At 44.8% G+C, this 23,876-nt stretch overlaps 2 protein-coding genes and 1 long non-coding RNA gene across 3 annotated transcripts in view; 2 read left to right on the top strand and 1 right to left on the bottom strand.

The window, feature by feature from the left end:
• sox17 (SRY-box transcription factor 17) overlaps positions 1 to 790 on the top strand; it is a 3,685-nt gene extending 2,895 nt beyond the window's left edge. The window contains exon 2 of the mRNA XM_061805870.1: positions 1 to 790. This exon is cut by the window's left edge and continues 206 nt beyond it. Coding sequence (XP_061661854.1) covers positions 1 to 573 — 573 coding nt within the window. The 3' untranslated portion in view covers positions 574 to 790.
• Positions 791 to 6,760: 5,970 nt separating this feature from the next.
• Positions 6,761 to 23,847, bottom strand: LOC133493072 (uncharacterized). Its single transcript, XR_009792837.1, has 3 exons — positions 23,727 to 23,847; positions 15,650 to 15,682; positions 6,761 to 7,425 (listed from the first exon to the last, which is right to left on the bottom strand). It is a non-coding gene; the product is annotated as an uncharacterized LOC133493072 (long non-coding RNA).
• LOC133492768 (oxygen-regulated protein 1-like) lies at positions 15,925 to 22,292 on the top strand. Its single transcript, XM_061805414.1, has 4 exons — positions 15,925 to 16,554; positions 16,882 to 17,038; positions 17,305 to 17,863; positions 20,141 to 22,292. Exons 1-4 carry the CDS (start codon positions 15,925 to 15,927, stop codon positions 22,290 to 22,292), a joined length of 3,498 nt encoding a protein of 1,165 aa, XP_061661398.1.
• Positions 23,848 to 23,876: the final 29 nt, after the last annotated feature.

Below are 23,876 nucleotides of genomic sequence, written 5' to 3'. Positions count from 1 at the left end.
GGGGGGCTGGGCTATCACGAGCACGCCGGCTTCCCTCAGATGCCTCAACAGCAGCAGCAGCAGCAGCAGGCGCTCGGTCACTACCGGTCAGACCCCCTCGGGGGCCCCTCGTACGAGAGCTACAGCCTCCCCACGCCCGACACGTCGCCCCTGGACGCGGTGGATGCCGACTCCATGTTCTTCCCCGCCCAGGAGGACTGCCACATGATGTACGCCTACCACCCGCAGGGCCCCGAGTACCAGCAACCGGAGCCCCTCCACCACCAAGGCTCCTACATGGGGCACCCCAACCCTTTGCCGCTGTACTACGCTCACCCCAAGCGGCACCCGGGGGCGGGGCAGCCGTCACCGCCGCCCGACTGCCACCAGCACGGCGCCGCCGCCGACAACGCCGAGCTGCTGTCCGAGGTGGACCGCAGCGAGTTCGAGCAGTACCTGAGCTCCTCGGCGTCGAACTCGTTGGCGTACGGGGCCCCTCTCGAGGGCGGCGCGCAGGGACCCGACGGCCTCATATCGTCGGTGCTGTCGGACGCCAGCACCGCCGTGTACTACTGCAGCTACAACAACTCGTAAAACCTCCGCCCCGTACCGAATACTTTGTGTATCTACTGAACCGCAAGGGCAGACTACTGAAAGACATTTTTTAAAACATTTTTTTTTTTTTTAATTCTAGTTTCTCTCTTGCAGGGATATTAAGTCATTTTTGTACAGTCACTATTTTAATCTGTATATATACACACAAGGTGGCTTTTTTTTTTATACTTTTGCACTTTTGATTAATAAATTTTGTAAACAAATCAATGCTCATTTGAATTTTTGAAAAAATGAATCAAAAAATCAGCAAAGAAGAAAAATGTTGAATGTGTCAAGGCGAAAACTCCTGAAGAAAAACAGTTTTGATAACCGTTTGGCTAGCAGGGTTGCTGAAATATTTACGCATATTTTTTTGTCGGGAAAACGCGATAAATAGTAGCGAGGGGTCATATGAAAAATCACTGGCAGGGGTGTGAAACTCATTTTTCTCACGGGCGACACTGCGGTTCCGGTTTCCCTCAGAGGGGTGTTACGACTGCGAAACGACACAAATATTTAATCATCCCATCGTGTTTACATCATCGATTTACGATCTATTTTTGGAATTAGAAATCATTTTTCAACGATTCATGTTTGGTCACACAAAAACGCTTGTAATATTTCCACTTGATCATTTATGATGCATGGCAATTTTGAAAGTTGACTCCAGATTTCTACGAGAATAATCAAAATTGACACTCTTCCTGGGGCTTCGCCGCCCACACAAAATTACGCGGCGGGCCGGTCCTGGCCCCCGGGCCGTGAGTTTGACACCCGCGGATAAAGGTACGCGTCGGCGGAATCCGCAAGGCTACGGAAAAAGCGCCGGACGTTTCGTCGCGGTGTGTTGCAAATCGATTGCAAAACTTTTGATAAATATTTTCCACGAGCACTTCCCGCGCCTCATATTTTCCCACATTCTCCGGTTTTACTCTTCTTTGTCCCCCCCCCCCCCCCAATCCCGCTTTCCCGGCATCTCGCGGAGTCAGCCTCTCACCTGGAAGCCCGGGGCAGGGGGTGCGGGGCGGGGGATTCGTGACCCGGCTTCCTGGCCCAGATTTTTTTTTTTTTTTTTCCTCGAGGTAATCTGTGCGAGCGCGAGTCGCACACGGCGACTTGTTTTCACAGTTTACGCGGCGGACATCCTGTCTGTGCGCGATGTAGTCATTCACGCTTGTAGCTCATCAACATCCACGCTGGCGTTGAAACAAATAACGTGCGGAGTCGAACGCGTTAATTCGACGGTGCGGGACTGAGAATGGCAAGATTATATGATATCAGAACGACATTTTTAATTGCGTCTCGGACTTGCTATAATATGATTTTATTTGCTAACCCACGTGCTAGCATATGCTAGCCCTCAATTTTTTTGCTTTGTTTAAGATGACTTCTTTGTTTTTAAATCAACAACCATAATATTAACACTTTTTCAACATTTACATTTCATCTATCCATCCATTTCTTTGCCGCTTATCCTCATGAGGGTGGCAGGGAGTGCTGGAGCCTATCCCAGCCGTCAACGGGCAGGAGGCTGGGTACACCCTGAACTGGTCGCCGGCCAATCGCCGGGCACGTCGAGACAAACAGCCGTGCTCACAATCACACCTTGGGGCAATTTAGAGTGTTAATAATTAATGTTGCACGTTTTTGGGATGTGGGAGGAAAGCGGAGTGCCCACCCGGAGAAAACCCACGCAGGCACGGGGAGATCATGCAAACTCCAGACAGGCGGGTCCGGGATCGGACCTGGGACCTCAGAACTGCTTTCCAGCTCATCCACCGTGCCGTCCATTTACGGTACATTTCATCGTCACTGATGGCGTAGCGGTACGCACGCCTGCCTTTGTTGCAGGCAGCACGGGATCAATTCCCGCTCACCAACGGTGTCGATGTATGCCCTGCGACTGAGTGGCGACCGGTTCAGGGTGTAAATCCGCACTTTCGCGCGAAGCTAGCTGGCATAGGCTCCCTCCAGCAACCCTTGTGAGGATAAGCGGCTTGGATGACATCACTACATTTATTTTTTTAAAGCATTACTGTCGTCATCTTGTTTGTTGTATTTTGTACTGCATCGCGGGTTGTATTGAATACCAGAATTTGGATGAAAAAATGCAAAATTTAGTTTTGTTTTTTTTTACCCCAAAAACTACAATAATGACAATCCAATATTATTATGCAACAATAATTTAAAACATGACGTGATCCTCTGTTAAAAAAAAAAAAATATATATATATATCTTTTTTTTTTCCACCTTTTTACAAGAATACATATTTTTATATATATATATATATATATATTTTTTTTTTTGGGGGTGGGAGAAGCAACTCTTGTACTGGATGCGAGGCAGCAGATAATTTGGTGTATTAATAGCCGGCAAAGTCCCATTTTATTAATAGCTTTTTCTCCTCTTTTGAAAGGAAGGGGGTTCTTCTCCGAGAGGTCCGTCGGCCTGACCCGGCGCACCCATTTTAGCTCTTCAGAGGAAGCGCGCGTCAGCGCTCGGTTGACCGATCTCCGCTTCCTGACCTACTGTTTTCGCCCTCGGGCCAGGCGGGAGAATCCCGTCTAATCGCCCTGAGTGCGTTTCGATTGGGTCCGCGGCTAGCGGCTGCGTAACGAGAGGCTCAAGGCCCTGATCCTGATCCGGGCGGGGGGCGGGGGGGGGTGGGGAGGGGTCACGACAACGTGGGTGGCGGTCACCTGCGTACGGAACCAGAGACGTGATGTCATCTGGCGGCTGAATGGTTGGGGGGCTAATCTCGGAGCTCGTCGTTGAAAATCATTGGCGGGTCAAAATATTAACCAAAAAAAAAAGTTGACTAAAATTCTCTCTAAAATAATTAAAGTTATTTCTATTCTCGACAATGTGAAATTTAATTTGACTTGTAAAGTTAGCCCCCCAAAAATGTGTTTTTTTTTTCTCCGTTTCATCAAGTGATTGTTTTATTTTAAGTTGAATTTGTTTTGAATAATCAAATTCACAGGTGTTAAAGTCAAGGCCCGGGGGACAAGTTCCAGCCCGCCACGTGATTTTATGTGGCCCGTGAAGGGAAATCTTGTGTGTGTTAACTTCCACCATTCCGATGGAAAATCTGTGCCAAACATTTTTGTCATATATTATTATTTGTTTGTATTTGTATATTTTGTCATATCATAAATCACGGGTGTCAAACTCATGGCCCACGGGGGCCAGAACCAGTCCGCCACATGATTTTATGTGGCCCGCGAAGCCCTACCAAGAGTGTCAATTTCAATTATTCTTGTAAAAAGGTGGAAAAAAATTTCAAATTGTCATGCAACATAAACGACAAAGCTGGGATATTACAAGCATTTTTTGTTTCCAAACATGAATAGTGGAAAAATGATTTCGGATTTCAAAAGTAGATCAGAAATTGATGATGTAAATACAATTAAATATTTGTATCATTCCACGGGGAAACCGGAACCACAACGCGGCCCGCGAGAAAAATGAGTTTGACACCCCTGCTCTCATTCAAATGTTTTTTAATTCACTTTTAATCATTTATATTTGAACTTAAAAGAATGCTCTAATAATTGTGAACTATATTTGGACATCTAATGGTGTTTATTTTTATTCTTTTATGCTTCTGCACCCTTAAAAAAAAATCCTTTGATACTTATGAATTCGGATAAACCTTTTAATGAAAAACATATTTCAACATTTTTTTAATTTGAAATTGTTTATATTTTGCTCATAAAATAAAATGATTTTTTTTTTTTACTTTTTTGGGGTGCATGTGGGGAGGAGAAGGGGCGCACCAAGTCAACGTGTTGAAGGAGAAAAGGAGGCGTAATTTACAACTCACGAGACTGACAGGAAGTGAAAATAATGTCATTTAAGTTTAAATTATGTTAATTTTTTTTAAGGGTGTGTGCGGGCGTGAGGAGGTGCGCCAACTCTGTTGGAATACGGAAGGGGTGTGTGATTCTTAAAGTATGCGTCTTACAGAAAGTTAGAACGGTTGAAGATGGAAACGAAATATGAAAATTGGGAGTGGTTCTGACTATTTTTAGGGATCCTGTTGGGGGTGCATTAACAACGTTTGGTTTCTGGAGGGGGGGGGGGTAAAAAAATACCCAAAACAGATTATAGCTGGAATGGGAAAAAAAAAAAAAAAAAAAGCAGTTTGGACTTATTTTTAAGGGTGTTTCAGGGAGAAGGGTTGCGCCGACGCTAAAGTTGGAGAAAGGGGTGCGCGACTTGAAAGGTAAAGGGGGAATTTTTGGGTTTTTTTTTTTTTTTCAAGATGTGCACAAACTAGCCAAGCAAAATATTCTCTATTCTGTGCCGCTTAGTTTGAAAAGGTTCTAACCAATGGGAATTTAAAAACAGAACCATAAAAATGACTTTTTATTCGGGTGCGTGCAGGGGACAAGGGGGTGCGCGGACTTTGTTCAACTCTATTCACCGATGCAAACGTGGGGGGGGGGGGGGGGGGGAAAGAATGCTAATCTGGGATGGAAAATGTTTTAGTGTAAAGGCGAGTGAGTTAAAAGTTGGTCTGGGACGTTGGGGGTGCGCGGGATTTTGCAGCTGATTAAGTCATTGATAGTCGATTGCGCAAGCAGGCTGCGGGACAGCTGCAGCAGAGGGTGCGTCCAAAGGGTCCTGGCTAATCCGCACGCATGCCGCACCAATGATCGCTTTTATGGAGTCGGCCGAGCACCGGCGTACCACTTGTGATGCGCGCTAAATTTAGTCTCACACACACACACACACACACGGGCACTGACTCCATCGTTTATTTTCCTGCCGATTCCATCACGCAAGCACGGGCGTTAAAAATATCGTGCGGCCCATGCGTGCGGTTCTAAATCAAACAGGTAGCGGGCGCTATTTTTATTTTATTCCAGCTACTGGAACTTTCAACGCACACCTGACTTTTGGAATGAAGTTTCTGGTGACCCCGTAAGCGCACCCCCTTTCCAACGTTACCAGCTTGGCGCATCACCTTCGATCCGCCCAAGCGTGCCGGCAAAAAAGTCTTGAACTGGTTATCGGAGCCATACGTCTGCGCACCCGGCGCACCCCATTTAACGAGCAAACACCCTAAAAATAAGTCAAAACAGCTTTTTTTCTCACTTGTGATGTTATTTTTTTTTCATGATTTCACAGTTTTTCTACACCCGTTTCAGCATCCCGACTTGGTCCACCCCGTCGCCCCTTCACAAGTAAATCAGATGATTATGATGATCACTATCATTTGTTCATCTAACAACAACAAAAATGTTCACGTTTTTCTTTCTCACTGCAGAAGACGGTCAGAACAATTTTTGTTCTCCGCGTCGTCGACTCAGGGAGCTTTCCCGGATGGCCCGGCGGGGCGATCGGCTCCCGAATGACTCGGGAGAATTTTTACCCGGCATCGCGCCCCCCCCCCCCCCCCCCCCCCCCCGTCCGCTAAGCGAAGTGAGTAAGTAAGTAAGCGGCCGAGGTGACCGCGTCGTCCGGCTTCCTCTGTATCCCCGGCGCTCTACCTACCGCCCAGCTGCTTGTCGGGACCCCCGGCGCCCCACCTTCCCTTTTGAAGCCGCCGTGACTAAAACAATGGGCGTGACTCAGTCGGGTCCGAAGGAGGAAAAAGGAAAACAATCGCTCGGGAGTGAATCAGGAGTCAAGGACGCCGCGGGCGTGACGTGTTACGCCGACGATGATTACTCAACCCAACGCCGCTAGCCGTTCGGGGGCAAAAGTTCACTCGTTAAAAATGACAGGAAAAGTCGTTATTAACGATTTTGTCGGGTCCGCGAGTATTTCGACGATTCGGTTAGGTCAAAAGGCCTCACGATGACACGGTCGTGTTGTATGAATTGTTTAAAAAAATATGCCAAAAATCTCATAAATGTACCTAAAGTGTTACGGTGGAACATTCCGGTAAATTACATTGAAACAGCAAATGCAGATATTACATAAATTTGATTCCTTATATACACACAGATATATATATATATATATATATATATATATATATATATATATATATATATATATATACACACACACACACACACACACACACACACACACACACATATATACGCATTCAAAAAAAAGTGTATTCAATGTGTAATTAATATGTAATTAACATAACACACATTTGATTTCTAATTAACTTTGTGTAAATTTGGAATTCATATTAATGTGTCGTAAACAATGTGATCCCTTGTGTATTTAATGAAATATGTAACACATAGCTCTGTAAAGTTTAATACGTTTCTTTAAAAAGTATATTTACGCATACATTTTTATATTTACGATGTAATTAAAATTCAATTAATGGAGGGGTGATTGCATTAACATGCATCTGTTTTGTATTTAATGTAATTATTAAAACAAACGTGCATAGTGTGTGGAATTGGCACTATATTTAAGTAACATCAATTGTGTCTGACGTGATGTATAACATAATTAAAATATAGCAGAGTAAAAAAAACATACAATGAAGGTAAAATTGATTTCCTTTTGGAAAAAGACTGCATCTTTTTTTTTTGGGGGGGGGGGGGCTCCATGCAATAAAATAAAACGTGATAAAAGGGTAAACATTTCGCTTTGATTTAAGAGGTATGACTAAAACGTGTGTGTGTGTGTGGGGGGGGGGGGTGTCCCATGCACAGTAAATATAAATATGACGATTTGTGTACTATTGTCAGTGTTTTTCTGAAACCGCCATATGTTGTGTCGCACCTGTCTCCACTTCCACTCCAGGTCCATGAAAGATGGTCTGGGAACATCCTGTCATCGTCTTTGTCCGACAGGAAGTGCTGCTCTGTGAAATTCGCACCCCATTTTTTTTTCCCCGTTTGTGCTTTGATGGCCGGTAGCACGTCCGCCTGAGAGGGAAAAAAAAAAAAAAGGGCTCATAAGATGATGGTCGAAATAAAGTACGATTATTAATATTCGAAACACATGGATTACTTAAAAAGAGAAAAATGTAAAAAGGTCAGAAAAAAAATATAAAAAGTTGTATTCTGCATACTCCGGCAAATGTGCCATGGTTGAAATTTCGAATATACAAAAACTGTACATCTAGTTTAAACAATGCAACTATTTTTTTTTAAATAATAAACTGTGTAAACAATGATCAACGTGCAGCAATGTACAGAAAACATTTAGAGATTTTAAAGTGTTCAGAAAATAAATACAACTAAAATGAATGACAGGGACTAAAAATGTAAAGAAATAGAAAAATAATACAAATGAAGTACTGTACACAAAATATATTTAGATGAAAATAAAATCATAAAATCCAGACAGGTCTAGACACACCCAAGGAAATGTGTTCATGTTTTTGCCTTATAAATTTAGAAAAAAAGAAAAAGACGGCAAACAGTTCCCACCCAGCTGTCAAAAAAGATTTTTGTACGCTCATTTTTGGGCATTTTGTTTTGTTGTTGTAGTGCCAACCGCAGCCGCTAGGGGTCAGCTGAGCTACATCAAGTGTGTGGCGTTCAAGATGAGGTGAAATTCATTTTCATGTACTGCCAAATCATACATTGCAATCGTAATTGCTTTCCAAGTTGCAACAAGAGCTACATTCCATGCTTTTATTATTAGATTTATTTACTTTAAATTAAACTGGTGAACTTATACTTTGCACTTTGTGAGTTCTCGGAGTAAAAAAAAAAAAAAAAAGCACTATATTGTAAACATAAATGACATATTAAAAAAAAAGTAGTACTGCATTATTGAGAATAATCTTTTGGGAAAAAAACAATGCATCACCATTAACATCACACTTCCATGGAAAAACGGGATTTTCCCATATGGGATTCCACTAATCCTGCAAAGAGCGCTGCAGTTGTCACGCACATCCTGCCTTGTTTTTTTTTTTTTTTTTTAAACCCCGACTATAAACACGTGTTAATACACACGTCACTTACGCACGGGCTTCGTATGACAACACGTCCACCTCAAAACGCACGCCGCAAAAATAGTCAAAACAACTCCACATTCATTCCATTTTCACTAAGTGAAGGTTGCATTGTTTTGAAGTTACCTCACACCCTGCTTCAGTATCCTGACTTGGCACCCCCCCCCCCCCCGCCCCCTGCCCCCATCTCCAACACACCAAACAAAAACTCAAAACAACTCATTGTCACTTCCTGCAGGTCCCATACTTGTTTTTTTAAAAAGCCATTTAACCTTTTCAACATCCCAACTTGGAATGCTGATGCATAAAAAAAACAAAACAAGTAAAATTTTTTTATATTTTTGCTACCTGTCGATTCGATCAGTTTCCCGCATTTTCTGTCGAGGCGGCACGGTGGAAAAGTGTTGGCCAATTCTGAGAACCCGGGTTCAACCCCGGCCCCGCCTGTGTGGAGTTTGCATGTTCTCCCCGTGCCTGCGTGGGTTTCCTGCGGGTGGGCACTCCGGTTTCCTTCCACATCCCAAAAACATGCAATATTAATTATTAACACTTTAAATTGCCCCGAGGTGTGATTGTGAGTTCAACTCTTTGTCTCCATGTGCCCTGCGATTGGCCGGCAACCGGTTCAGGGTGTACCCAGTTTCCTGCCCGTTGACAGCCGGGACAGGCTCCGGCACTCCCCGTGACCCTTGTGAGGATAAGCGGCTAAGAACATGGATGGATGGATTGTCTGTCGATCCTACAATTTGAAAGAAACGCACCCTTCTTTTTGCACCCACACACCCTTCAAAAAGTCAAAAGGAGTTCTCTTATATTTGTGCAACTTCTTGGTTCAGTCCACTATTTTCAATTGCGCACCAAGCTGAACATAACCAAGCGCACCCCTGCAATTTCCCTTCTTGTGTCTGCTATACTTGAAAGATAATCCCCCTACTCAAGATCCAAACTTGGCGCACTCCCTCTACCCCAAACACACCCAGCAAAAAAAAAAAAAAAAAAACGGGTCCTACACCCCACAAATGTCTTTAGATTTTGACAACTTTTTGGTTCCGTCCATTTGAAATCACACACCGCCTGTCCACAAATCCAAATGAGCAAAGTCGCGCACCTCCGCGTGTGTGCAAGGACGCTGCTGACTAAGGGGAAGTCGGCACTCCTGTCAGACCTTTTTTTGTTGTGGGGTTGAGGGAATGTCAAGACCGCGGCGATAAGTGCGTGTCAGAGCGCCCGCCAAACACTACGCGATCCGGTGTTGTGTTACGCGTGTATAGGTAGCGCGCTTTAGAGGATGCCGACGCGCAGGACGCCTGTCTCGCCGCAATCAAGAGGAAGGCCGACACGGACGGATAAATCACTCCTCGCCCCGGCGGTCGCTGTCGGCCGTCGGCGGAGCTAACAGACGGAGAGGCTGCCGCATTCTGCGCATGTCGCTGTATTTATCGCAGCCCGGGACGCTTTGATGATGTGTGCACGCCGACGCCGCGCTCGTTTTAACAGACCTTATGGTTCCATAAATCTCCACAACTTTTATGGAATAATGTATTTGTAATAATATACATATGCTAATGACATGCGTTTGAGGAAAAGCACAAAAACAAATATTCAGATGAAGTAATCATTGAATGAATGCCATTTACTGTCATTGTGCGAGTCCACGCATACATAAGATTAATATAAAAATTGCCGTATAAATCAGAGATAAATTACCCCAGATTTTTTTTCAGACATAAAACGTTATACTCCTGTAAAATGACAAAAAAAAGTGTGATTATCGGTGACTCCAGAATGTGTAATTAACATGTAACAAAGCATAACACAGCTAGATCCCCAGTTATGAGGGTGTGCACACTTGCGCAAACTTATGATCTCACTTGTTTATTTTTACTCCCCCATCGTATAACTATGTATGTCACTCACTCACTCTCTTTGTGATTATGTTTTTGTCGGCGTCATAAATTTCAAGAGCGTGGAAATCACTCAAAGGGAGGAAATAAAACGAGGTGCGGACAAGTTTAAAGCGTGTGAAGGGGAAAGGTCGCCGAAATGAATAAAGGAGCTGTCGTCAGGGGAGTGGCGATTGATACAAAAAAAAAAAAACATTTGCCACAGCTGACATCTCAAAATTAAATTTTTAATAATCAAAATTCCGGCTTAGAGGCGAGCAAGAAGGCGGCGGCGACAACGCGACAGATGCTAGCCGGCGTGTTACGGTAGCGCCCGCGTTAATTTAATAGTAGCACCCATGCTAACGGTCGCTGCGACAAGACGGCGGGCGCAGCTATGCGGCGGCAGCTGCACGCCGCCGCGACCGATTTAGCCCCGAGCACATTTTTTTCCCGTTAACGGTCGAGGTTTTGAAGGTCGCGTGGCGCCAATTAGCCGGGGGCGTAAAAATAGCGGGCTAGCGGGGGTCGAGAATCGACACGTGGGCGGACGTGACCGGTTCACGTGCAATCACGTCACGGGGAAAAAAAGATAAAAAATAAAATCGTAAAAATAAGGGCGCTCACGCTCACATCACCAGCTGGCTTATTATAACTTTGAGGTCAAGCTAACTTGGCCTTGTTACCTCCACCAGGGAAAGCAGGGAAGCCCTGTTGTAGCCCGACATACACGATCAAGGAATTATTATTATTATTTTTTTAAAAATTATAAACCAGGGGTTGTGGGTTCGTATCCCACTGGGGCCTCCACTCCCTGAGAAGGGTTGCGTTAGGAAGGGCATCCGGCGTAAAAATTGTGCCAAACATATGTGCGTTCATCTGAGATGACACACGCTGTGGCGACCCCGAAAGGGACAAGCCGAAAGAAACTTACTTATAATATCCTTAATTGTTTGGCAACAGGATTACAGAAAATTAGCTCCATCTTTTTGGGAGATATTTTTCCCTAATTTAATTCTCTAGCAGAACATTTAAATTTAAATTAAGTAAAATTAAATATCTTAGCGATGGAGAGTGGTGGGGAACGTTGGGGGGGGGGGGGGGGGGCACATGTTTGTCAGGATATATCTGTTGCCCGCTGTCTTATCTTTGCACATGTGGAATGAGGGGCATGCAGGCTCGGTCGGGCCTACCTGTTTACTCTGGGGGGGGGGGGGCTTCCTCCATTGTCCGCCCACTCCCCACTACCCCCCTCCCCGCAACTTCCCGTCTTGGAACTTTTGGCATTTTTGCGCGAGCTGTTGTTTTGGGAACGAGGCCACAAGCTCAGCATTCCTCGACTCTTTTCCAGTAGCACCTGGGAGTCGTTGCCTTATCTTTTATGTGTGTTTTCCTGCATCGAAGGTGCTCGATGGGGTGGGGGGCAGTGGACCGTTGTGGGGGGGGGGGTAACTTTTGTGCTCAAGGGCGACATTGAATTTTTTTTTTTTTAAACGGACATATGGACCATGTCATTTGTAGATGCATACACAGTAATATATTTTTAAATGTGTACAACATGGAAAGACATGTCAGATAGTTAATTCTAATAACATAATTCAGGATCAGTTTCATTGTATTATTAATTAATTGAATCAACTTAACCAATTAGTTCAACAACCAGTTCTAAAATATATATATATATATATATACAAATATAGATATATATCTAATCACCCATGCAAACATGGGGAAAAAAAAATGCAAATCTGGTATGGAAAATATTATAGTGTAAAGATGAGTGAGTTAAAAGTTGGTCTGGGGTGTTGGGGGTGCGCGGGATTGGGGGGGGGTTTGTAGCTGATTAAATCATTGATTGTAAATTGATAGTAAATTGCACAAGCATGCATATATTTTTTTTGGGGGGGGGGGGAACCAACCCCAAAAACACTAATTAGTGGTGCATCCCTGCTTTTTCAAACAATTTGGGGGGTTAAAAAAAAAAAGTTTAGGTAAATGAAATATTGAGGAAATTTTAGGAAACAGCAAACACGGCATGCTTCTTGATGTCATTTTCAAAACAAGAGCGGGTCTTATATGGGCGGAGAGGAGCCAGAGTGGGGGTGCCCGCCCCGATCGACTTGGTACGTTCCATTGTTCGTGGCACGAGGCCGCGGCTCTCCCGGCACAAATAGCGCGTCTCATTTTTGGCCCGGCCGGCGTTACGCAACGCGCGATAATTGAGCAACTTAAGCGTACGGCTGAGTGGCGAAAAGCCTCACAGTTGGGAGCCCGTTTTGAATTGTCCTGGGAGATTCCCCCCCCCCATAAAAAAAAAAAAAACAACTCCGGCCAGGTTTATTTGGAGACACGCTAATTTTATCGCTATTATTGCCCGATTGGCACAAAACTAACATGAAGTGAAACAAATTTTAGCGCAAATATTGCTGTTCAAACAGACATTTTTCCAAAGTATTATTTATGCAATCATCAACATACCGACACACTTGTTCCTTTCCTTTATTTCATCCCATCCTTGCCCTTCCTCGCACCTACTGATTCTTCCTACTTCCTCTTTCCATCCATCCGTGACTCCTCCCTTTCACTCGTCCATCCCGACTTCCACTCATCCTTCACTTCATCCTGTTCCTAAATTTTGACTTCCTTCTCTCATCCTTCATTCCAAAGCGCTCCTAAAAAATCGTTCCCCTCTTTTTAGTTTGACACATCCTTCATAGTCATCCTCCTTTCCCTCTTTCTTCCCACGCGTCCTTTCAAACCTCCAAGATGCATCATTAATCCCTTCATTCTTCTTCCTTCCATCTTTCCACCATCTCATCCTTTCTCAATTAAGTCAATTCAAACGAGTGTTTTGGGATGAAAGTTTGGGTTAAAACTATGAATGTTGGTCGCGATTCTAAACATTTTTGAAGGGGGGGGGGGAGTGAATTCCTCACTGATTTTCCTATTGGTGTCGGGGCGTGGCCGAATAGCGAGGCCTCATTTTAGTCGCAGAAGGTCTTGCGAGTGAAGAACTCTTTAATCCTGATCACCGTAAAAGCTTCTCAATGGGATTAAACCCGCCCGGCACCAGTAAAACCACACACACACAAACTCTTGTTAGCAATGTTAGCATCCACAGAACCTGTCGACGCTTTTTTTTTTTTTTTTTTAAATGGTGCTACTGGAAAATTACGAACAAAAAGACTCGCACAACTAAGTTGACCGTCCACACGGGTTAACGGGTGAAATCTACGATCTAAACACACGAAGACGACCGCTCGGCGTGTGTCGCGCTAGCGTCGGGGGATTAGCCCCCGCGCAAAGATTAAGCAAATGAGCTGCGATGGTGTCGTCCGAAATAAACAGTTACCGTGGGAGCGACCGGTGAAGTCGTCGGGATGTAGAGCGCGGGGATTTTTACGGCCTCAAAAAGAAGGAAATAACCGCTTGGGAGTTGCAGCATGAGCACTTAGGTGAGTTTCGGATTGATTTTTACGTTATTCAAAATCCATACAGAATCATTGGCAGAATCTTTTAAATCCTTAAAATATCATCAGAAAAGTCAAAATAATTACAAATAGCTTTGATTGAACAAGATGGTAACCATCAAATACAATTTAGAATACACAATGCACAAGAAAAGCAATCTTTTTTTTTTTGAAATGGTAAAATTATCCATGAATTTTCAGACATGCCGTTTAGGTTAATATACCAGTTTGTACGTTTTTCCCACCGAAATATTTATAAAATGTTGTAATTGATATGAATTGTCCAATATACGTTAGAAAACAAAAATAAAATAAAAATAGTACCAGCTGATGATTTATATTAAATTCAATTTACTTGCATCCTTAAACTCCCCCATTTCTGTTCAAAACGGTAAATTAAGAATGCACATTTAAGCACTTGCCAGGTGGTCTAATTCTTTTGCTAAGCACAGCGTGTATATTTAGCTTCAACGCTAAAGTCAATTAAAGCCGCGAGCGGTGACAAAAGAGCCCTCGCGGCCCATTTTTTAATCATCAGTCCATATCCGATGGCCTTGGGGGAAAAATATTTCACACCAAACTGATCGTGTCTAACTTTCAATGGCCCTTTTTCATGGAATCCAACCTCAAATGTCTGCTTCAAAACAAAATGCGTGATTGGTGTTCAATTCCGTCCTTGAGACGTTTTCGTGAATCGCGTTACGATGGACACGTCGGGCCAACGTCATGCCGACGAGTAAAAATGAGTCGCTAGTGAGTAAGATGAGAGGGGTTGGATTTGGTTGTTTACTTTCACCGGGTGTAAACTTGATTTACAAAATTGAGGAGTTTTAAAGGAATAGTGAGCCCCCACTCCATCCATCCATTATCTTTGCCGCTTATCCTCACGAGGGAGCCGATCCCAGCTGTCAACGGGCAGGAGACGGGGTACACCCTGAACTGGTCGGCAGCCAATCGCAGGGCACGTCGGGACAAACAGCCGCACTCACAAATCACACCTTGGGGCAATTTAGAGTGTCCAATTAATGTTGATTGTGTTTTTGGGATGTGGGAGGAAACCGGCGTACCCGGAGAAAACCCACGCAGGCATGGAGAGAACCTGCAAACTCCACACAGGTGAAGAACTGTGAGGCAAGTACTTTACCAGCTGAGCCACGGTGCTTCTGGGTTTTATTTCCATCCCAGAATCCTGCTGGGTTAGTAACCAGTAAGAAAAAAAAAAAAAAAAAAAAAAAAAATCACATTTGCGTTGGCGTCTTTCCCAGAAGTCCGATCACGTTGTCACTTGACTGCTGTGACTCTAAAGTCAACAACATATGTTGGCTTGATGCAAGCCACGTGCCTGCGCGTCACTAAGTTCTTAAGTTTGTTGACCTATTTGGAGGCGTTGATCAACCGTTAAATATTATTTTGAGGATAAAACTGTGCTGACCCAATATATATTAATATATTCACAGGTATTTAACCCTGTGGAAAGTCCAACGCTCACTCAGTATGGAGGTACAAAATATGGAGTATAGTATAAAGTAAATGGCAAAAATATGGTGTCACATAACTAATAAACTTCACGGTAGACACTTTTGGGAGTAATATCAATTCCTCAGGTCAAAACGACCCAGGAACATTAATAATCTTGACAAATGAACTGAACAAGTAGGGTTGAAATGTTATTTCACATCTTGTGTCACAAAATAAAAAGATGAAAACTCATCCAAAGAACACGTCAAGGCAACTGTTAGCACTTTAACGTCTAAATATTAAGGACATTTTAACCCATGAAGAAAGGAGAAACTATGAAATATAGATCGGGAACATAACATGAACAACTCACCGAAGGTGATCCATCTTCACGCTAATTTTCAACCTGGTTTTATGGAAAAAAACAAAAAGAGGGTGAACAAAATAGTACAGAGCAGAAAACATTTGTAGGAACTACAAATACATTTTTTTTTTTATTACATCCTGGGTCAAACTGACCCATGAATGTTATCGTAGTTCCTGAGAAGCTATAATGTAATACATGGTAGAAACCATTTTGAAAAACTCAAATAATGCCACTACTGAATATCAAACTGTCTTTTCCCCTCTCGCAGCAAATCATCAGCGATGAACGAGTTGGACCTCCGCAGGGTCCCCCCTGACCAGTCATCAGGGAGCCTGCGGACCGTCGGCACCCTCCGCCACGCCAGCGTCACCGACCCAATTCCGTCCAAGCGGGTGTGCTTCTACAAGAGCGGCGATCCTCAGTTCGGCGGCCTGCGCATGGTCGTCAACAACCGCACCTTCAAAACGTTCGATGCCCTCCTGGACAGCCTGTCCAAGAAGGTGCCCCTGGCATTCGGGGTGAGGAACATCACCACCCCCCGCGGGGTTCATGCCATTAACACACTGGATGAGCTCGAGGATGGAAAGTCCTACATCTGCTCCGACAGCAGGAAGGTAAAACCCATCAACCTGGCACTGGCTAGGAAGAAGCTGGCACCCTGGTACCATGCCAGGCCTGCGAGCTCCCGCCGCCGGACCTTGCACCGGCCCGGGGCCTTCTCCGGGCGGCAGGAACCCGTGCTTGTGCACACGCCAAAGAGACTGGCGGTCTTTCGGAATGGAGACCCCTCCGTCAAACACACGGTTGTGCTCCAAAAGAGAAGTGCGACGACTTTTGAGTGGATTCTGGAATATATTTCAGAGATGATGCAGTTCCACGTGGTCAAGCTGCACACGGTTGACGGCAGACGCGTAAGTGCATCCATAACATTTCAACGTTTCCCCTTTGGGCTTGCAGGACGACTGACCCATATAGGATTTATCGCTGCACTGTTAATGGCCGGTCCATGTTGGGAAAGTCTTAAACATCTTTAGCGCCCACAGTAATCCCTCGCACTGCATTCTGGGATAGTGCCATGTAAGGCTACTCGTCCGGGATCTGCTTTCAACTGAGAAGCTCCCAGTGACATGCAGAACAGTGATATTTTCAGTCATGCATCCAGGGGAAACTTGTCAATGAAATCGGTCTTGCTGTTTTATATTTCCTGAAAGTGAGATTTTTGTTTTGTTTTGCCGAAGGTGGAAGGGCTCTCGAGCTTGATCTTGTGCTCTGGCATGGTGGTGGCGGCCGGCAAAGAGCCATTCAGACCAGCAAACTACGCCAACCAGAAGTCATCAGGGTCCACGATGCCATCCGGTAACCAGATGAGCGTCAGGAGACTGAAGACTCTGAACCGTAAGCCCGGTTCACTTCAATCCAGGGGGGGGCCTTGAGTCATGTGACCCATGTAATCCACCTAGTATCTCAGGATAAAGCCTGAGAAAGTGCTGATGTGATGATATCATGTATAAGACTGTAGATGACCTACATCAGATGTCTGCTCGGCTCACTACTCATCTTTCTAATTGGTCTTCTGTCTTCTTCCTTCATATACTCCTCGTCCTCCGCTGCTGCTGCTGCATGAAATATTTGGACCTTATTTCCACCACTTCTTGGCTGAGAAGGCAAAAAGAAGTCACGATCCCATGGGTCCAAGTCAAGAAACTTCTCCACGTCATCAGAGCGCTATATTGTGAACAAGATTCACAACTCCCTCATGGAAAGCTCGTGTGACCTGCCAAGCCAGCCCTCCAACTCCTTGGAGTATGAATCTGGACATGTACTCGCCGAAACGGAGGGCGAAGAGCAGGACTGCATGCTGCCTGACGAGGATGACATTGAAAAGTCCTTTCGGGTGAACCAGGATGGCAGCATGACAGTGGAGATGAGGGTGCGCTTGACCGTCAAGGAGGAGGAGACGCTCCATTGGACGACCACCCTGACCCGCTCCAGCGTGGCCAATCATCTTAACATGGCCTGTTTGCCTGAACCAGAGTCAGACCAGGATGTCTGTGCCACAGCACCAGATTTAGAAGACCCCGTTTCCTTCAGCGACATCATTAACAAGAATGAATCGAAAGACGACCACGACCAGGAGCCGCCATCGCTGGGCAATGGGGTTTTAAGTCAAAGCAGCTACGAAGAGGATGCTGTTAAAATCCAGGCGACGTCTCCTAGGAGGTCACCAACCCCAGTCCATGAACATATCAGAAATAAGCAAGCGTCAATAGAGAGCATTAGATCCATTGGATCTTATTCTTACAGAGAAGAGACGGAAAATAGAGCCGTGATAGAGGACTATTGTGTGGTCAAGCAGAGCAGCACTAGACCGATTCCCAAACCCAGAAGGCTCAACTCTATGGACACTAACAGCATGAGCACCACAAATGGGTCATCGTCTAGATCAGCTGAAATCATGCATAGGGAAGCCAGCGTGGAGGAGATCACTGAAACCATTTTGCATATCTATGAACAGCAAATTTGCCAGGATAATTACAATGCAAATGTGGGTTCGTTTTATATGCCTGCCAGTTCAGACACGGGACATCTATGCACAAATGATGAATTTGAACATGAATCCTGGGGACCCCCGACAGGCTCCGAGTCTGTTAGCATTTGGAAGGCAGCAGACTTCCATTCTCCGAAGCATGGGAGAGTAAAAACGAGGCAACGGAGAGCCAAGCCCAGAATAGGCAAAGAAAATCAACCTCGACCTAAGTCCAGAAGGAACGCCAAAGTAAGCAATAAAGGCATTAGACGTCTGATGTCACCTGGTGAAAGGCAGAGAGAAAATAAACCACCAGACGTGAAGAAACGCAAGAAAGTAACAACATTCTCCAGTGCCGGGTTCATCAGGAGGATTTACGGAAGTAAATTAAAACCTGCAAAAAGTCCAACTAAGCTCAAAAGGAGGATAACCAAGAGAACGGTAGGGAGTGCTACAAATCTACCACATAAAAAACAACAAAGAACATTACAGAATCCAAAAGTAAGTGAGAGACAGGGAGCTCTGAACCGGCATAAGTCAGTGAATAGAGAAAAGCCTCATGTTAGCGAGCACATGTCCCTGCCTGGTTTTGACTCCTCCACCTCTGTCGCTAACGAATATGTCCAGAACTGGCTGAAGAAATCACATATTAACCAACCTGTTGAACGCCAAAGAAAAACTGACAGGATAGAAAATCAGGGACCTATCCTTGCCACTGATGGAGAGAATGTCAGAGAATTAACCATGCAAAAATCACCTGAAGATGTGCGGGGGACTTCTGTGAAATACAGAATCCAGTCCTTGGAGAACAGGATGGCTCCATCATACCAACTGACGAATAGAGACGGAATAAACAATCACCTCCAAACCAACAAAAATACACCACCTGGCAGTGAAATAGAAAAAAACCAAGCAAAACGTCAAGAACTGTTTCATATTCTTTCAAGAGATCTATCCCTATCCCCTCCACCTGAAGATAAAATGCTGGAAGAATGCAATCCTGAATATCGCGTGGCCAATAACCCAAGGTGCGTGCAGCCAACAGGGAACAGTCAAACATCAGATAATCACCTGCCATCTGTCCAGGCCTTGCCGCACGCCCAGTATGTCATGAGAATGACTCAACTGCTGGAGGCTGAGGTTCCAAAGGAGGAAGAAACATTATCAAGATCCAGGTCTATCAAAAGGGCACCTTTGGTCAGTAATGTGTCTCTGGAAAGAAAAATGTCCCTCAGAAAGTCTTGTATGGACAAATTTACCGTATGTAACAAGGAAGAGAAAGAGCAATTATTCTTCGATCCAAAAAGTAACTCTTGTATGTCTGAAAATAGTCTACTCTTAGAAGAGAGGCTGTCCTCAGTCAGTATGTCATCAAGTGAGGGTCCAACATCTTCGAATCCCTCATTGCCAAGCCCAAAGGTGTTATCATCACCAAAACACATCAGGAGTCCAAAATTACAATCCAACAATTTGGCTTCTGCGCTTCCCAAGAGGTCCCAATCTTTACAGCGCCATCCTGGAGAGAAGAAAATGTCTCCAAACGTTACTCCCTTACCAAAAAAAAGGCAGACGATATCCAAGTCTAAGCAAAGCATACAGACCACATATTCCCAATCAATGGACCTGGCATCACCTCCGGTCAGACATAAGTTTGAAGGAAAAATGCTCTCCGGGAACGATTCGTCAGATTCAGGGTCTCCCGATATAAGAAAAACACCACCCCAAAGAAAGCGACTGAACAGTCTCCAGGCCTTGAAAGAGCCAGTAGGTACAGATGAAAATCCTAATCAGACCGATGAGATCCAAAACCAAGAGCAGGAGAAACCTATGACTGACACAAAAATACATGAACAGCCGCTAAACATCGTCAACGAAGCAAACATGCAACTTTTTGAAAATGTTTGCTCCTGCATCAAGTCCATCCGACAAATCAGTAAAGGCAAACGTCAATCGTGCTTGGAAAAGTCCAGAGCGTCAGACTTCTCGTCCCAAGTGGCCTCGACATTTGGCTCCTCGTCCAAAGTCCTCCTGGCGTTCTTGTCTATTGTGGCCTTGAAGGACAGCATCGCGATCCTGAATGTGGATCAGGTGAAGGCGAATGACGTGAGCTGTGATGAGGCTTTGAAAATGATCGAGTCTCTGAGGGAAATTGCGAGCATGGAGGATCCCCACCGGTTGGAAGAAAGTGTGTCGGCGTTACAGGAGTCCACATCAAGCCAGCTCCTAGACAGCTGGAGCAGTTTCCAGGAAATCGGGGGGACATATCAGGTCCTTCATGATATAATTGAAGCATTTGACGTACCCAATACAATTAAAGAAGAACTCATGTCTCTCTTGGCTGCACCTGTCAGTGAGAGTTACAAGAAGCTGATGGCTGATTCTGAGGGAAGCAGTTCTGGGATGGAGGAACAGAATGATGAGTTGGCTCATGATGATGAAGTCGAGCAGAAAATGAACTCTTACCATGTTTTGCATTCTGCTGAGGTTCAAATCTCAGAAGAGGAAAGGGAGGACAAGCCTCAAGGAGAAGACTGCTATGTGGAACTTAATCCCAGTAGGAAGGAGAGTCCAGATAAAGAGCAATCAGGGACTGATGATAAAGTGCAGGGACTGGATAAACCTCAGCCAGTTCAAGAGAAAGGATTGAACCTTGTTGAAGAGGAAAGTCAATGTAGCTCAGACAAAGAGAATGAGGAAGAAATTATCAACGAGATGCTGGACAATTTGGAGGATGATAGACTAATTAGTGACTCCAATCCAGAGAGCAGCCATGCTCAGGATCCAAGCATAAATGACAGTGGCGATGACCAGAGCGGTTGTGACGAGCACACAGAGGCTTCAATGCTTGAATGCGAGCAAACTCGAAGCTCCACTGAGGAAGAGTTGAGCTTCCATGAGAAAGTATCGCACTCAGAGGAGGAACACGGCTATTTTACAGAATGTCAAGTCCCCGTGACAGAAACAAAATGCGACAAAGTGGCAGTTGCCAAAGATCTGTCAGACGAAGAAATGTCACAGCCTGTTGCGGTCAGAGTGAGTCTTCTGGAAAAGCAAGTTGCTGATGCCCAGAAGACAAGGTATAACAAACACGCCAAAAACATCTCGCTTGTATCTGAAGACTCCATGGAAACATTTCAGCAGTGCAGCCGATCCGCCCCACAGTCCTCGCTATCCTTCAGCTATGATTCCAGCGGTGTGGTAACCGTGGAGCCTGAAGGCAACAGGGTCAAGTCTATCCGGGAAATGTTTCTGGCAAAGAGTTCCGCAGATAGTGGAAAGCGGAGCCAGAGCACAGAGTCACAATCTGATAGGTCGGGGAGCGGGGGATACCAATCCCGAATGTCAAGCGAGCAGTCGAGTGGTGAAGAAGATCCGGTGCGGAAGTCCATCAGCAAAGGCTTTGTAAGGAGAACCATTGAAAGGCTTTACGGGAAGAGCAATGTCATCGAGAGGCTTCCTCAGGCACCCAGAAAGAAAAAGAAGCACCCCAACATTTTCTCGCCCTTTCACACAGCCCGATGCAAAGCTGCGTCCGAGTTGTCTTACTTCAACTCAACCAATGCTCTCGACACCCTGACTGAGGCAACCCGCTGCATTGCTTTCAATGCACAAGTTGGGCCTCGTGACAGCGTTCCTATCGACGAGGGACGATGGCTCATCAGAGAGAACACGCTGATCCGGAAATCCATTTCCGACCCGACTGGTATCAACAAAAGCCTGGTCACCTCCGGGCAAGATGAAGACAACTGCGAGGACACACAAGAGGACACGCCTTACTCCCTTTTCAGCACCACATCCGAGCCGGAAGACCATAAAAAGTCCAAAAGATGCACCTATTTCTCTTTGCCCCACACCAGCGACTCAGAGGTGTGTCAGGACGAACAGAGTCTCCCAGAAGCAAACGCGGAGAGCGCCGCTAAAACGAAACCCGAGAAAAACGGCTCTGCTGTCGGGATGCCTGACAACAAGGTGCACCCGTTGGTGGAGATTCCAGTGGACGGTGAGGCGGTGGTGGTGGCGCAGCCCAAGAAAGGACACGGCGTCGTGAGCCAAAGCCTCCAAGAGCCTGACGTGTTAGATCTGTTATACAACTTTTGTGGCGAAAACTGTCCCATCTTGTGAAGAGATTACCCAAGAATATCATATCATCTTTGGTGCCTATGTTTTTCCTTTTTAAAATGTTGCCATAGCCTTGGCATGAAAAATGACTTCACCTTCCAATTTTAAGTTGGTGTACTAAGCGTGTAATGGTACGTGCATTCAGATTTTATCGTGCGATATACAGTTCCCAGAAGGAGCATACCAGGTATGGGATGGGAAGAGTCATTCGCCACGTAAACAAACATGTAACTGAGCCTCTGGCTTGTGGAAATCATGGCTTAGCGATATAATTTTGGCACAAAAAATTTTAACTGTTCAAACTCTCACACTTGTCATTCCTTTCTTAAAAAGCACTACTGATGTTGCACTGTCCATAGAAGAAAATATTTAATAATCTATTTTTTTTTTTTGCCCATCTTGTTTATTGCAAACACTCCATTTTTTTTATATATATAATTTGAAATGACTTCCTGTTTACGCAGACTGTAAACATTTGTTGACTTACTGTACAAAATGTGAACATAATTGTTACACCCCCATTGTCAACATTCAGAGCTTCCAGTGGAACTCGTGTAAATGTGTTTTGCTTCTGTTCACGGTTTTTGCCTGTCGACAGGAAAGAAGCTCGAAGAAGAATTAGCATAATCTGGTTCTAAAGCTCTTAGGAGAGATCAAGTCCCAGCAGATGTCAGGTGAGAAGGTGCAGCTATCATTTGACCCGCGGTTCGGGTCAAAATGTACAGTATGTTTTCGTACGTCATACTTTGTTTAAAAAAAAAAAAAAAAAAAAAAAAAAAAAAAAAGGAGCACACACGTCGATTTTTCACATCTTAAAACATTTTAAAAATGGGAGACTCACCAAGTGTGTACTTAGCGGTTTTATCTGCTGCGTCGTCCTCAGGATAACCGAGACGGCAAATCGCACACAAGAACACGTCCCGCGTGGCTCCTAATTGGCTCAGGGAGTCGGCGTTGACCGCATGCATAAGGACTACCGTAGTAAATAATGAAGATGTTTAACATCTATAAATACCGGCTTTGATGGTTTTCTGCGTTGATCGGGGAGGAAAAATGTATTTTAATCCACCCTAAGGCTACGGATAATCAGTCCAGATAATCGTTCAGACACATCCAAGAGTTGACTTTTGATCACAAGGGAAGGATAATCCTCAAATTTGGCCTGATCATCAGTGTGTGTGTATACCTTGTGTTATTGTTCTTAGACAATCAGATTGTATATTGCTAAAAATTGTGTTCTCAAAGAGCAATTTCAATAGTTGAAAACGTGGCAGCTGTGACAACGTTGTGTCTTTTAACTCTTGTGGAGAAATTAAAACAAAAAAGGGGATTTCCAAATTTCTGCTCGTGTGTCATTTACCACGCGTCAACACCACCGTCACTACTTTTACACGGAAATAATCAAGACGTGCCAGAGTGCTTGTCCTGAAGGGATACCTTGGTTGTTTCTCATCCTGACAAGATCGCTATCGCCTCTCCCGGCTTGAGGAAGCGTTTTTTTTTTTCCGGGGTTGTTGTTCCAAGCTTGTTTTCGCGACCATCAAGCCGGCCTGTGTTGTGACAGGAGCGTCGAAGAATGCACTAAAA

Source organism: Syngnathoides biaculeatus, chromosome 19 (genome assembly GCF_019802595.1).
Source record: "Syngnathoides biaculeatus isolate LvHL_M chromosome 19, ASM1980259v1, whole genome shotgun sequence".
NCBI classification, from domain to species: domain Eukaryota; kingdom Metazoa; phylum Chordata; class Actinopteri; order Syngnathiformes; family Syngnathidae; genus Syngnathoides; species Syngnathoides biaculeatus.
Note: the sequence above shows the minus strand (reverse complement) of the source record. Positions and strands in the feature narration are given on the sequence as shown.